The 16020-nt window shown below is 40.3% G+C and overlaps 1 protein-coding gene across 11 annotated transcripts in view; it reads right to left on the reverse strand.

Annotated features, from left to right (window-relative positions):
- The window catches only part of Cpeb3 (cytoplasmic polyadenylation element binding protein 3), a 191832-nt gene that overhangs the window by 53286 nt on the left and 122526 nt on the right, over window positions 1-16020 (reverse strand). For all 11 annotated transcript variants that reach the window (XM_060388741.1, XM_060388720.1, XM_060388740.1 and 8 more), the window contains one exon: window positions 14912-15001. In XM_060388741.1, coding sequence (XP_060244724.1) covers window positions 14912-15001 — 90 coding nt within the window. The remainder of the gene's footprint in view (window positions 1-14911; window positions 15002-16020) is intronic.

A 16020-nucleotide genomic window follows, 5' to 3' on the forward strand; every position in this document is an offset into this window, starting at 1 on the left:
TTTTTTAAATATATATATATTAAAAAATATGTAATATATATATATAAGTATATATGAGTCTTACCATGTAATAGCTGTGTGGTAGGTACCACACAGTTAATAATGAGTGTTTACAATGCACCAAGCACTGGCATAAAGATCCTGTGCTTAAGCCCTCATTCCATCTTCTGTGAAGTACTATTTCCAACTGTTTCATAGTTCATGGAGTTGTATGTCATGGTTAAGTGGCTGGTTTGGGGTCCTAAGTAGTGGAACCATGAAATTTAATAGAAGTCTCTCCAGGTCTGTTTTCTGTAAATTGAATGCATTTGTCCTTTTATCCTATAGTACTATTAACTTGTGAGATAATACATGTAAAGATGCTTTATAAATGGTTTATCAGGCAAGTGTTGGCTTTCTATTTCATACATCTTTATTAGTTTGAATTATGTATGGGTGTGTGTGTCTGCGTGAGTGGGTGCACATGAGTGCAGGTGCCTGAGCAAGCCAGGGGTGCTGGATTCCCTGAAGTGATAGTTACAGATGGATGTGAGCCTCCTAAGGTAGTTTCTAGGAATTGAACTTGGGTCCTCTAGAAGAACAGCAAGCACTCTTTAACCAGTGAACCATCTCTCCAGGTCCTATTTCTAATTATGATGTGTGTAAAGTTAAAGTTGAGCTGTTGTATATGACCTCATAAAAATTAACTTTCTACTTTGTACTTACAAAGTATTTGATGAATAAATGGAAGTAATCTAGATATGGAAGAAAGCCTTAATTAAAATTATTCGATAGGCTGAATATTACCAAACAGTAAAGTGACTAGATACCTGCTTTCAAATATCATTAGCCATTTCCATCAAGAGAATTGACAGATGTAGTTTTATTATATGCCCTTTAATAAAAGCCAATTATGCCAATAAGGTGTTCCTGTAATCATAAGTTTAATGGCAGGTTCTAGTAGTTTGAAAGACATACATTTATATATATATATATATATTTTTTTTTTTTTTGTTTGGGCCCAAACTTCTCTCTCTGTTACTGAGCCAGTAACAGACACAAGTTCATAAAATGCTTCCGGTTTCAGAAATGGCAACTGAGGGATGTATGTGTGCGTATGTGTGTGTGAGGGGGGACTCTAAAACATTGTGAACAATGGGAAGCCTCAACTCAGCGCCAGTCTGAAGGATGAGAGGTGGGCTCTGGAGAAACTTGTGGCCACTACTTTGATCATGACTCTGGGCTACAGAACAGTTAGAATGAAATGCCTCACTTTCTACTGGTTCAAAACAAGTTAGCAGTGTTAGAGCAGGAAGGGATTTTCAGTTAAGCATGACCTGGCAGTGCAATTCTCTTAAGGAGTGGGGACAGGAAGGTATAAGGGCACAATTTTATTTGGCTAGGTTTTTGAAGGGCCAACTTAATAAAAAGGACTTTTTCTTTTAATGCCTGAGAGCATACTAAGAATTACCTCTAAAATGTTCTTGGTTCCTTTTCAAACACAAAGCTTCCTGAGGTCTTAAATATATTTCATATTTTAATTTGCAGTATTTGATCCCCCATATAAATAGCAATTATCACCAAGCTTACTACCTCAACTACTAGGCCTTGGGTGTTCAAAATACACTAGGAACTGGCTAAGAAGCATATCTATTGGCTCATCTCATCCTCACAGGCTCCATGGGGTAAATTTGGTTGTCATTATCACATCTCATAGAGGAGGTATTCACAGGAATTCTCAGATTCAAAGCTAGGGGCTGAATTTGGAGTTAAAACCTTAAGCCAGGTCTGGAGTTCTCACCGTTATCCATTATCAATTGTATCCCATCTAAAAATAACAATAAAATTAATTTTAATATCACCAAGGACACGTCTCTTTTTTTATGTGAGTACGACTTTTCGATGGTTCTTGGCAATGAGTTCTTGAGTTCTAGCACCTAGGAATATTGATTGAGATAAACAACCCAGTCCAAGAATTCTAGTGTTCACTCTCTCCCACAGTCAGAACAGGTTGTTCTAAGGCTGGCAGCTGCTATAAAAGCTACAAACAACTACTTACTACTTGTTCACAGACAATACTTCAAGGATATGGAAGGGAAATTATTTCATCTCTTCTTCAAAGAATTGATTTACATGGTGCTTGAGCACAACACACAGAAAAATAACATAAATGTGTTAAGTCTGTAAGAAATGTAAAGCTAAAAGATGCTGTCTCTGGATATGTACTGAGTCTGCACAAAGGCTGGATTTGTTTCCCTCTAATTTAATGCCTGTTATGAAAAACAGAACTCAAGCTCTGCTGTGGCTTTCTAGTCCATGAGGAATCAGTGCTGCCCCTTAGAATAGGCTTCTACCCATCTATGCACTTGTTTTTGTGGATTTCTGTCCAGATGTCACATACAAAGGCTATGACAACATTCAATGGTCATCCCTGTTCTGCCATTAGTAGATCTGGAAATGGCCATATTCTTCTGGGTCTCTTTCTCCAGTTCAGGATGGCAGCCTCTCTGGCCTTGAACTCTTACAGTAGTAAGTAATGTTCTGCAGGCAGTATGTAATGTTCAGTCCCAGCTGAGAGTGTTTCTTTGGCCTGCTTCAGACTCCAGGTCTTTCACTGGGAGTAGCAGACAGCCTACACAAACTGGTAGATACGCTAAGCAACTAAGTGGCCATGACTGCCAGGCCTTGGAGGCCCAGGAAAACTTCTTAAATGCAAGCAGTGGTTGATTATGTCAGCTGACCTGCTGCCTGTAACCTGCACCTGCCTTTAAAATGTTATTGGTGGTTAACATGTTTCAAGTAATACTCACAAATGAGAAGAAAATCCCACTGTATGGGGACATGTCCTGGTTGGTATTCATAAAACGGTGACCAACCACCATATGGACTTCTGATCAAGTCAGAACAGCCCCGGAAAGATAGGCCTAAGCCTTGGATAGGTAGAGAACTCCCGCCTCACAAAAGATAAACTCTCCAACCACCGGTACCCTTCCTAGAGATATCTGAAGGCACCTCCAGCCTAAGCTGCCCGAGTTCAGTTTTGTTTTGTTTTGTTTTATTTTTTAATGACACAGCAGTCTGTTTCAAACCTTCTCTCTGACCTTGAATTTCAGGTCAGAGGACTTACCTGGTTTGCCTCAGGAGGTTTGTCTTTGGATTCATTTCAAGAGAACCAAAAATATCTAGGAGCAAAGCATGACAGTAGGCTCTACAAGGATGAATAAGAGCAAGGAAGGCCCCTGCTCTGGAAAAACTAAGATTTATATCCTTTGTATATAAGGATGTAAAGAAGCTCCTATCATCATGGAAAGTGTGGTGCTGTGGGCATGCCCTACAGAATACTAGTAAGAAACACTGCAGCAGATTTGCCCAATCTAGAGAATAATAGAGCAGAAGCCAGATCTAGCTGGAGAGGACTATTTTTTTTTTGTCCCCAAGAAGCAAGGCATTCCAAGTTCAGGAAAGAAAGCAGGCCATGGCATGGACAGGCCAAGTTCAGACTCGTATAAAGTAGCAGCTGAGTTATGAGTAGAACATGAGGTTGGAGTGAATGAATCATCCCACCAATTCCCTGCCTGCTGCCTAGATCACTGAAGAACTAGAGCTGTTATTTATTTTCCTGTTGGGACTAGAAAACCTGAACCTAAAATGGTTTGAACTCTTACGTGCCCTGGGCACAGGAACTTATCCATTAAGATACAAAGAGGTCACAGGGGCAAGCAGAGAGCTCTCACCTAGAGACAGTATTTTAGGGGATGGAGAGATGGCTCAGCAGTTAGGAGCACTTGCTCTTCCAGAGGACCTGGAGTTATGTTCCCAGCATGCAGGGTGGCTCACAGTCGCCTGGAACTCCAGCTCCAGGGGGGTCTGTGACCTCCATAGGCACACACTTGTGACACACACACATAAAAATTGAAGAAAAAATACATTAAGTCCTTAAAAAAAAAAAAAAAGAAAACTCCATTAAAAATCTGAAGAATCAGGCTTGAGATATGGCTCAGAGGTTAAGAGCACTGGCTGCTCTTCCAGAGGTCCTGAGTTCAATTCCCAGCAACCACATGGTGGCTCATAACCATCTATAATGTGATATGATGCCCCTTCTGGCCTGCAGGTGTACATGCAGATAGCTCACTCATGTACATAAATAAATCTTTTTTAAAACTCTGAAGAATCAGTTTTTAAAAAATATTTCTTTAAAAATTGAACTTCACAGAGAAAAGAAAGATTATTTTCAGTATGCAAGAGATGACAGAGAAATCAGAAACTCGCTCTGTAGGCAGGTGAACACACTGAAAGGATCCAAGGGAAGAAAGCAGCCCATGTTCAAACGCAGAGGGGCCTCCGCAAATGTCCTTGCTCACGCCCCTGGATTCCTAAACATGCCCCTTGGAGTCAAAGCCAGATTTCTTCGACTATATTTACCACCTAGCATTGAGACACACATTGGCTCTAGCCCATTTTCTGCTTCTTACTACACTAACAACTGCTTCTCTGCGGGATGGCTGTGGGCACCCAGCTGTAGGGTAGGAGTTGTTGGGAATGAACAAGAGAACAAGTTAGCTGAGAAGAAGCACCCAAAACGAAGACTAGCAAGGGACTTCCTGCAGTCTGAGACAATGAGCTGGGGAGTTAGGCTTTAAAAGGTCTGTTTACACAATCACACATTCTCTGTATAAAGAGGGCCTTGGCAAGTCTGCCAATCTGTCCGCTTTAAGTCATGTCAGTTCTAATAAGCACCTGACCAGGGAGAACTGAGACCAGACTGGGAGTGTGGAAGGAACTGACCAAACCAGTTAGGTGATTTTATTATTACTACCCACTACATTTTCATGGAGGGCATACTATCCAACACCTACTAATCCTAAAACATGTAATCTGAAAAACCTAACCAGGTACTAACTCAGATGAGTACACTGAGGTTCAGAGATTAAATTACTCAATGCTAAATGTCATGGAGCTAGTAACTACTGGAGCCTATTCCTGAGTCCAGATGCCTGATATCTGTTCCCCAACTTGCTGCTTTTCCCTCATCCTCAGACAACTGGTCATCTGTTTTTCCAGCAGATATGTTCCTCAGTTGTCTTCAGGCCTAAGCTCTAACACTCTAATTCTCTTCTCTTCTGGACTTTAATGTTCTCAAGTTAGTTACTGATTTTCTCTCTATGACAATCTCCCCTCTTTAAGACAATGGGCACCTACTCTATATAGAAGACAACCCAAGTTCACTGTCAGTGTTCAATAATTTCAACAGTTCCTCATAGCTGTTTCCTCCCCTCCTCCTTGTCCTCCTCCTCGTCCTCCTCTTCTCCCCACCTCTGTGTGGGTATGAGTGAGTGCAGGCCCACATGCTTGTGTATATGAAAGTGCATGTGTTTGTGTGTGTGTATGCGTGTATGTGCCAGAGGTCAACTTTGGGTGGCCTCTTCCTGGCCTAAAGCTTGATGGTTGGGCTAAGTGGGCTGTCCACCAACCCCTAGGGATCCTCTTGTCTCCACCTTTCCCATGCTGGGATAACAGGCAAATACCACCACACCTAACCTTTTCATGTAGTTTCTGTGGACAGATATCAGGTCCTCATGCTTGCAAGACAAACACTTTAGTGACTGATCCATCTCCCTAGCCCCAGTTTCCCATCTCCACTCCTTTTACTTAATATACTCTTTCTTGATCACACTTTCAGCCTTGATCTTATCTAAACCTTGTCAGCAAGTTCAGACCAAAGCAAAAACATCCTCTCTCCTTCACCTGCCAAATTTGCGTTTCACTTGAGTTTCTGAAGTGAGCTCTCTTCCAAACAAAGTCCTTATGAGGAGTACTTACAACTTCTCTGGATTAAGCAAGCACCTGCCCTTTCCTAGCACCTCTGCCTGGGCACAGCATGTACCACTGTGACCTTGTACATGCTGTCTCTTACTTCTGTAGTTGTTCAAGCTTTGCCTTGTGGCTTAGATGATCCAAATGCTGTTTTCCTTCCTGTACAGTTCCCTAAACTATAAATGGTTCACAAAAATCAAATTCACAGTTTGACTTTCGTACAATGCTGAGAAGACAGGTGTTTAATAAAATAGCCTAAGTGGAAATGTACTATGGTTTCAAAAGCAAAAATAGAAGTTGTTCCATCTGTCTAAACAGGACAAGACAAAACCCTACACCTCATTCCAGTACAGTGCAATTTCCATGTTTTCATAAGAAAACTACCCCCTGGAATGAAAACTGCAAGTATATAAAATATATGAATATATTAAAACATTGACAATTCACCAGAATGTTAGCACTGTCAGCCAAGATCTACATTTATGAAAGGAAAATAAAAGAATATTACTCAAAGTATTTATTATAGAGCGTGGAAGATTAAATACATGCTAACATCACTAGGCTTTTCAACTGATCAGTTTGTATAACCCAGAAGGTAGAAAAACTTGGAACTGGAGACTAGAACAATACTGACTTATTTCCATTCAAATTATCTACAAGAGAAAAAAATGACATTTGCAAACCTATTTTTCCAAAGTCAGATTTTAGACAAATGAAAGGAAAAATAGGTGCTACAGTCCAGCCCACTACAGCTACTCAAAGATCTATGTCTGTCCCTTTTTTATCCCTTAAACAGTATTGCTTTAGCTGGCTGGCTCAAAGTGGATCTGAATCCACGTGGCCTGCCTTATGCCAGGTTCACAGATCATGCTGCTATTACATAAACCATCACAACTGCATGGCTTAGTCACAAGGTCAGCAGGCAAGCCAGCTTGGATAGCACAGAGAACTTCAGGGCTGCAGCTGAAACAGCCACTGAGAAGCACATGCTTTTGGTGCTCAAGAGACGGCTCTGAGCTAAAGGGCACTGGCTGCTCTTTACGAAGGACCTGGGTTTGATCCTAAGCACCTACACAGCAGCTGACCTCCTGGGGCACCAGGAACACACATGATGCATGTACACACATGCACAGAAACAGATGTAGGCAAAATATCCACACACATATACACAATAGAATAAAATATATGTTAAAAAAAGTTGCAATGGTTTTCTGAAAGTGGAAGGGAGTCCATACCTGGGTCACCCTATAGTACGCTGTGTGCCTGTGTCTACTCCTATGCACCTGGCTGTGCTCATGGAGTGTGCTCCAGATTGTCAACGCCAGCATCAGCTGCCCACGTAAGCTGTGAGATACAGCTTCTTCCATTACTGGCATCTTCTGGAGGGTCTCAGAGCACACAGATATCTCCTGCCCAATATCTAAGGCTAGCTCTTGTCCTTGTGTTTGCCCAGAAGCCTGTGCCAACCATGTTAGTACAGCTGCTCTCCATGGCTAGATCTTCTGCATGGCTCCACAGGCTCCATTCCTCCTCCCAAGAGGCAAGGTTATAGCACAACCTGGAGGAGCTACTTCCTGAAGAACCAGGATAAAGTCCAGGCTAGACAGACTCTTTTATAGGCAGCAACTCTGGAAAGAGACACTCTCTAGGAGATACTGAGAGAGATTATACTAAATATCTATCAATATGTTTGCTGGGCCAAGGTCTCTTTCTAAATTGAACATTCACAGCCCTGTGCTCAAGGAAGCAAAGTCAAGATATTCCTTTATTAAGTGGTCAAGAAACCCAGGGCTCTACCCTTGCGGATAACTTACGTTATAGCTAAGTCTTAAAACACCTACTGGACTAATCAGATTTGCTCTCTGGGACTCAACTAAAAACATGAAGACACTTGAGCTGACTCATGGTAGAAGTCATGCAATGGAGAATTAGCTCCCAGTGTACACATCTCAGCTGCCTGCCACCCCTACTACAGCCTCCATGACATCTGCTCATATCAAAGCTCCCATAGCCACACCCGTGAACTGAGGCAGTGCCACAGTATCTGTGATCTATCCAGTCAACGAATTCAACCACAAGGCAGCTAGCTCATCCAGGCACATAACTGGTGAGGTACCAGCAAGGAGGCAGATGCTTAAATTTAGGCTATATGTAAAAGAAACTCAAACCTACTTCAAGTTTAAGAAGCTCTTGGAAATACTCTAGCTTACATGAGAACAACAGAGTACAAGGTTCAGAAAAAGACAAGGATGACTTTGGTCTTGAAGTAGCTATGAAAATATACAGTGAGTCATATGAATTCTAGCCTTAGCAATAACATAAGCCAGGTGTGGTGGTGCATGCCTATAATCCCATGGAGGCAGAGGCAGGTGATTCTCTGTGAGAAAGCGAGTCCAGGACAGCCAAGGCTACACAGAGAAACCCTGTCTCAATAAGGAAGAAAAAAAAAAAGTAAAGTAAAAATACAATTTATCAGATGATATAGCCTAGGTATGCCTTTCCTTCTAAGCAAAAATGAATGAAAATATTACTTCCTTTATTTACCAGGCAAAATAATATCAGCTATTGATCTTCCAGGTTCAAGTCAGTCTAACAGAAATTGTGCAGACTAATGAAAAGACATCTCTCCTTCTGTCTCAGCCTTAAATAAAGGTTGGGTTAAAGTAAGAGGATATTTAAGCAACTTTCAGTTCTTGAACATGATGAACTTCTAACTCTCTGAGCAAGTAATGAGACTGTACATTACTTTCAAAGCTGTAGTTCATTCATTTAAAAAATATTCAAGGGAAATTGTGCCAGGTATAGGAGGTGCTTGGTACAGACAGCAAACTAAGCAGGAGAATCACTCTGCTTTTACAGTCTAGTTTAGAAAAAAGAGGATAGGTACTTTTAAAAAAGTAAATTCAGGTAAGAAAGAAATCTGAGGGGAAGGAGAGCAGAGGGCTGAGGGGCAGCTACTTTAGATACAGAAGTTAGAAAGACTGCTGTTAAGGTGGCATCAGAGCAGAGACCAAAGGAAAGAAACGGGCATCCCTACTCAGAAATCTAGGGGAAGAGTTTCAGACCAAAAAAAGTACAATTGCTCAAAGAGGACTGTCCTGGTCAAGAGACACCAGGGTTGGCCATAGTGGCGTGTACCTGCGATCCAAGTACTGAATACTGTCAGGACTTCAAGGTCACCCTAAGCTTCCTCACAAGATTCTACTAAGACAGGCAGTGACGGTAGAAGGCAGCCAAGACTCAGCCAGTCGGGCCCCAGAGAAAAAAGACTGCACTGTTTCAGGCACATGATTCATACCAGTGTGGCCCTGGCTTCTCCAGAGGTCCATTATTTGCCAAACAAGGAAGCAAAAAGGTGAGTTCACAGCTGCAATGTGCCATTTTTCTGACTTGGAACTAAAGAGAAAACTGTGCAGATGTCCAAATTAGCATAAACTTCACAAAGAGATTGCTTTAGGAAGCCATGTGACATCAAATCCGGAATCATTAAGATTTTCATCTGTAGTTAAGTAGCTTCTAATTTAGCCTAAAGAAAACAACTTGAAAGAAAAGGATACAGTCAAGAATACATGAACATAAGTATTATTACTAATGGTCTAACTTGCAAGCAAGCAAATAAATTAGGATATTGAATAGGTGAGGCAGCCATTTAAAGTCATTAAATGCTTGCAGGGAGAGGAGACTGAAAGGTGAACACAAGACTGCATCTCAGCTGTTATATCCCCAGCCCTGTATGCAGATACGCAAATGTGACTAAAGCCCACAAGAAAACAAAAACATGCTGATGATTACTTCTGCTGGAGAGGCACCATCATTCTTATTGCTCACGAAGTAACAGTTGCTCAATGAAAGCCAGATTGTTTTGTTCTGGTTCATCTGCTCCATCACACTTACGGGGTATTTATGATGCCAGGTATTTGACAAGAAGGCCGTAGCCATTTCAATTTCATGATCTTATTAGTAACTGTTACTATAAGCTTTACTTATTTTTTTTTCATTTTCTTTTCCCTTCTCAAAAAGATGACTCAAGATACATGCACCTCCAACTCCTGACTCTGCTCCCAACAGCCTGACTATAAACCAAGAGATTCTTGGGAATCTCTTCTCAGATCAGACCTGAGAGCAGACAAAAGTCTACATCAAGTCATCACCACACCAACCTGGTTCCCTCTGATCAACAATGCCAATCAGTCTACCATTTAGTGGAAGGAATTTCAACACGTCCTGCCGTTGAACCTACTGCCACCATGACCCGCTCCATCACCAGAACCAGTGTTCTCTTCTTTCTCCCCCTTCCCCACCCTGTTCTTGTAATATCTCACTGCTAGTATCCAAGGTCTTCATAGCTTCTCTATAAAACTAACCTCCTCTGCTCAAACAAGTCTTTAGTGATAGCTGGGCACTGTGCAAAAGATTCTATGTGCAATTTGTTGTTTAAGCATAAGAAACCACATGAAGGCATAATCATTATCCCCATTTTTTATGACATTTAGGAAGATTAATGATTGACTGTCTATCAAGTGTGAAACAGGAATTCTATGCAGGTGATTTGTCGATAGTTCATATTTGAGATCACCAGTTGCTCAGCTCAAATATGGTTACAGCGCTGACTTCATTCAACCTTAAAGGCTATCCTGAACACGTCCACTTCTGTGATGTCCTTATTTCTAAATGAGACTAATACAATGCAATTAAGAACTTTGGACTCACAGCCAGGTATGCTGACACATAATCAAAAGCACCTACAGAGTTCAAGGTACACATGGAGGCCAGAATGGGCTACCATGTCTCAAACATTTCCCCTCCCCCACATGGAGGGTGGTGCTGGAGATGTCACTTCTCTAGTAGAGTCTCTTCTAGCTTGCATGAAGCCTAAATTACATTCCCAGATCATACACTTGCAATCCCTAGCATTGGGAAAGAGCAGGAGGACCAGAAGTTCAAGGTTAGCTACATAACAAACTTTAAGTCTAATCTAAGTGACATCAGATCCTGTCTGGTGGAGAGTAGAGAGAAGCCTTTGAATTCAAAGATCAGGCTGTTTTAGTTCAAATCCCAAGCCTACCTGTAGCCTTTGACAAATTACTCTCTTCTGAACTTATTTCTGCTTCTGTAAATATGGGAATAATATGGTGCTGTGCTGGTTTGAATGACAATGGCCCCTACAAGCTCATAGTTTAAATTCTTGATACCCAGTTAATAGAACTGTCTGGACAGGATTAGAAGGTATGGCCCTAGGAAAGTAGGTGTGGCCTTGTAGGTGTGTCACTGGGAGTGACTTTGAGGTTTTGAAAGCCTACAACAGGCCCAGCCTCTTTTTGCCTGCTGTGTTCAGATCACATGTAAGCTCTCAGATATTACTCTACTGCTAGGCCTGTCTGCCTGCCTCCACACTCCTGCTGTGTCGATCATGGACTAACCCTCCGAAACTGTAAGCAAGCCCCCAATTAAATGCTTTCTTGTATAAGCTGGCCATGGTGTTTCCTCACAGTAAGATAGGTGCCTACTTAACTGGGATGATTAAATGATATTAAGAATAAAAACTAGTGATGCATTGCCTGGCTCACAGTAAATATCAGCCAACCTAAATACCATGATCACACTGTCCCCTTGCATTTTCTGCCTACTCCAGGTCAGGTTTTACACAGCCCACAGCAATCTCTTCTTCTCGATGCCTAAAATGATTTTGCTCCCTTGATTTAGATATAAATTGGCCTATAGTTTAAAAGTATCATCCTTCTTAATGCCATTCAGGAACTTAAATAAGCACAAGAATTTACTCTTTTGAATCCTCATTACAACACTATGAAATAGTTATGATGCTATGCTTTCTTTGTAGGTGATAAAACTAAGGCACAGAAAGGTTAAATAACCTACCTAAGGTCATACAACACATGAAAGCCGAGAAAGTCTGGCGCCAGAAGTTATACTTTATCATTCAAGGTTTCATATTTGTATTTTTAAATACCTCTAAGAAAGTAGAGCCTTTTGAAATCAAGAATGTTGTCTTCTCTAGAGTCCCAAAAAACCAAACATAGACTCTTCCAGAGACTCCTGTACACAAACATCTGATACACTGTATTCCATCTGTACCCTAACCCAAACCTGCTGGAATCTATTCTGCTCCCTTCCCCTTCCTTTTCTCTCCTCTCCTCCCCCTTTCCCTTCTCCTTTCTCTTTTGTATACTGGGGACAGAACTAGGGCCCACACATACTAGGCAGGTGCTGAACCTCTCAGTTACATCCCCAGCCCCTTTCATGTATCTTATTCTGAGACAGAATTTTCTTATTCTGAGACTTGAATTTTCAATCCTCTACACCGAGGCTCCTTGGTAGCTATGATTACAGACCTGTGTCACCAGGCCTGGCTCACCAGTTAGTTCCAGGCCAGCCAAGGCTACACAGAGTCTGTCTCAAAAATCCAAAACCAACCAACCAAAAACACATAAAGAAAAGTACTGGTACTTTTACTGGCATGGCAAAAAACATTAAACATAACTAAAAAGTAAATTATAAATTGGTGGAGATGTTTCAAACATAGCTCAAAGTACTTAAAAGAACAAAAATATAGGCTTAGCTGATACAGTGCTTGCCAGAATCCATGAACCCTGGGCTTGACATCATAAGACTAAGTTCAGTGGGTCATGTCTGCAGTTGAAGGTCATCCCCAGATACATAGTAAGCTCAAGTCCAACCTGGCTACTTCAGACTACCTAAAAAAATAAAAATCATTCATAGACAAGAAGTTTTTACAAGAAAACCAATATCTAGGAGGTATCAGAGAAAGTGTACATTTAACAAAATAAGAAAACCAATGTGTAGTAAAAAAAAGTTTAAAGTAACCATAAAATTGCAAAAATTTAAAAGGAATAATTTCCCTAGACTCTCAGCAAGATTAAGTTAGAATAAAAAAATCCACCCCAGGCAGTAATGACAAAAATGTAAGTCAGGGGGCTGGAGGGATGGCTCAGTGGTTAAGAGCACTGGCTGTTTTTCTAAGGTCCTGAGTTCAATTCCCAGCAACCACATGGTGGCTCACAGCCATCTATAAGATCTAATGCCATCTAATACCATATAAATAATAAACAAATAAGTCTTAAAAAAATTGCTCAATGTACAGAAGGCCCTGGGTTCAAACCCCAGCACCTTTCCCCATGCAAAGAAAACTTAGAAAGGAAAAAAAGGATAAAAAAGATGGAAACACGAGAATACTCACTGAAGCATAATTTATGAGAGAAAACAATTTTAATATTAACAGACTTGATAAATAAGCTATGCTCATTAAGAATAATGTAGGTCTGTTGAAAAAAGATGCTAATATTGTTAAGGGAGAAATATATACAGTAAAACAGCATTCAAAATATAGTAATGCACATCTGTAAAATTTAAAATTCATGCAAATTTACATATCAAAAGGAGGATATTTAGCAAAATATATATGATTATATCTTACAGATCTACACTTGAGATGAATATTTGAACATGACCATATATATAATTATTTTTTTTTTATTTTTCCAATGACCATTTGAGAATTTTATGCAAGAATGTGACTGTTTTTTTTACTATTACTCTTAGAAATACCTTTCATGTGTGTCATTTTGTAAAAGGTGTGGCATGTGATACAATGTGATACAATATGATAAACACATTCACTCACTGATAAAATGTTACATCCTAAGGATGTACCACCACAGCTGACCTAAAACATCTTTACATACACAACTTTAAGTAGTGTAGTCCATGTGTCACGAGATAGGGAACACATTCTTCCACTGAGATAATCAGTGTAATGATTTTTTTATCTTTTTTGATGAACATAAGCTTAATTTCAAAGTGTAAAAAGCCAGATGTGGTGTGCGGGCCTATAATTCCTATAATTCTAGCCCTTGAGAGGCTGAGAGAAAAATATGCTGAGTGTACGGCCAGCCTGGAATACAAAGTGATGTAGGTCCTGTCTTTAAAAAAACAAAAAATAAGGGCTGAAGAGATGGCTCAGAGGTTAAGAACACTTGCTGTCCTTCCAAAGGTCCTGAGTTCAATCCCCAGAAACAACATGGTGGCTTATAACCATCTGTAGTAAGATCTGGTGTGCAGGCAGAATGTTGTACAAACAAGAAATAAAATCTTTAAAAAAACAAAACCTGGAACAAATTAACAAAAGATATTAAAAGCAACAAGCAACCCTATAGTGCCTAACTTCTTTTTGTGGATTACAGCGTGAGGAGAAGGATACATGAGAGAAACAAACAAACACATTGATGAGCTGGGCATAAGAGGGAGCCAGGAAGTGACCTTCCCCAGTTTAAGCTCGAGTCGATGCCTGCACAGAACACAGGAAAGACAAGGGTACTGATGGCATCTTCTTGTGACAATTAATTTTACACAATAAATATGTCATAAATCATTTTCCAAGATGAATGCTACCCTGAAACACGGGCTGCAGAAGATAACAGAGGAAAGAGAAACTCATTCTCCCTAATCCAAAGTACTTTATGAATCTAAGAACATACCCAAATGAACATCAGCACAGAAGTTCCCTGGATTGTGCAGAAAAAGACGACAAACTGAGCAAGAAGGCAATATATTTTATCCATTCCGAGCTTAGTGGGAGAGTCTCCCACAGGTTAAGAGGAGCAGGATCTTGTAAAAGATCTTTGGCTAGTTAAGTTCTCCACCTCCCACAGGCCAAGGCACTTACCATTGAGCTGTGGATAACCGACAGACCACACAAAGTCATTCTTTAGCTACTAGCTTTCCCAAGTTCTGGGATTAAAAGATTTATTTAAAAATGAAAAACCCACAAAGATACAGGGATACAAATAAAAACCAAATTTTAAATGTTTCCACTGCTGACATCCCTCGAAACCCTAGGACTCCCCTCCCGCATGAAATAATGAACTTAGCAAAAAGCTCTTCTATAACAGACTTACAAAATCTCACTGTTAGTAAAATCAGGGTTATCGAACACTGCACTGCTGGGGGAGGTGACTCCAAGTGAAACTCACACGCAATGATGATCAGTGTTATTGTACTTAGAGAAAGAGAGCCAACAGCTATTTCAAGACTGTAGGACTGTCTTAGATGGTGCGCCAGGCAGCCTGGCCTCGGACATTACCTTTAGGAGGGAAGTACGACTTGCTTTCTGCTTTGTGAGGCCAGTCTACCACGAGAGGTCCAAACCTGCGAAAGCTGGCCGTGATCTCATCTATAAAACAAAGAAGAAATTTAGTAAAAGGAGGAAAAACTGTAATCATAAGAAACATAAAATATTATCTTTTTCATTAAAAAATGTTTTGAGGCACTTCCCCCCTCTTTTGCATTTATTTTCTTTTGAGAGCTTTCCCAACGTATCTCTACAGAAGTAAAATCAGCAGAGTAAAACACCATTGCTAGGGAGTGCATTTGTGTATTAGCTTCTAACCATGAAAAGTACATTTCTAACTAATTTCTTTCCTTTTACTGCCAATAAACTTAATAAGAAATTTGGAAGAAAAATCTAATTTTGGTTAAGGTGATCTTTATGTCAAACAAAACAGGAGATGAGATTTCCAAAACTGAGAATGTTTCTCTATTTTTAGAAAAAAGTTAAAGCCTTTGGGATGTAAAGTAAATAAACTGAAATAAAAAAAAAGTTAAAGATGCAGAAGAGGTTTCAAATATAATTCCATAGACAAAAGAGATGGCTCAGTGGATAAAGGGCTTTCCATGAAGCCTAACAACTTGAGTTCAATCCCTGGGGCTCATACAGTAAAGAGACTCTTACAAATTGTCTCTGACCTCTACTTACTGTGGCATGCATAGCGCCCCCAAATAAATAAATGCAAATTAAAAAGCACATATATATAATCTAATTTGTTTAGAATTCACTTCTATGGGATCTCTAGGATTATTTTAGACACAAATGATTCTATTGATAAGGAACAAAGACAGTAGATGGCTCCATTTGGTGATGTGAAAGAGTTAAGTCAATTGTCTCTCTCTGTCTCCATAATACCCTCTTTATCGATGGTTATGAGCCATCATGTGGTTGCTGGGAATTGAACTCAGGACCTCTGAAAGAACAACCAGTGCTCTTAACCTCTAAGCCGTCTCTCCAGCCCATAATACTGTCTTTTACTGAGATATACACAAAGGCTACAGCTCAGTTACTCTATCTCCTTCTGACTAGAAGGAAAAGACTGTGGCCTTTAGAAGATTGTGTAGGTTGTCATTCCCTCAGCCATT

The sequence above is a fragment of the Meriones unguiculatus genome, chromosome 1 (assembly GCF_030254825.1).
Source record: "Meriones unguiculatus strain TT.TT164.6M chromosome 1, Bangor_MerUng_6.1, whole genome shotgun sequence".
NCBI lineage: Eukaryota > Metazoa > Chordata > Mammalia > Rodentia > Muridae > Meriones > Meriones unguiculatus.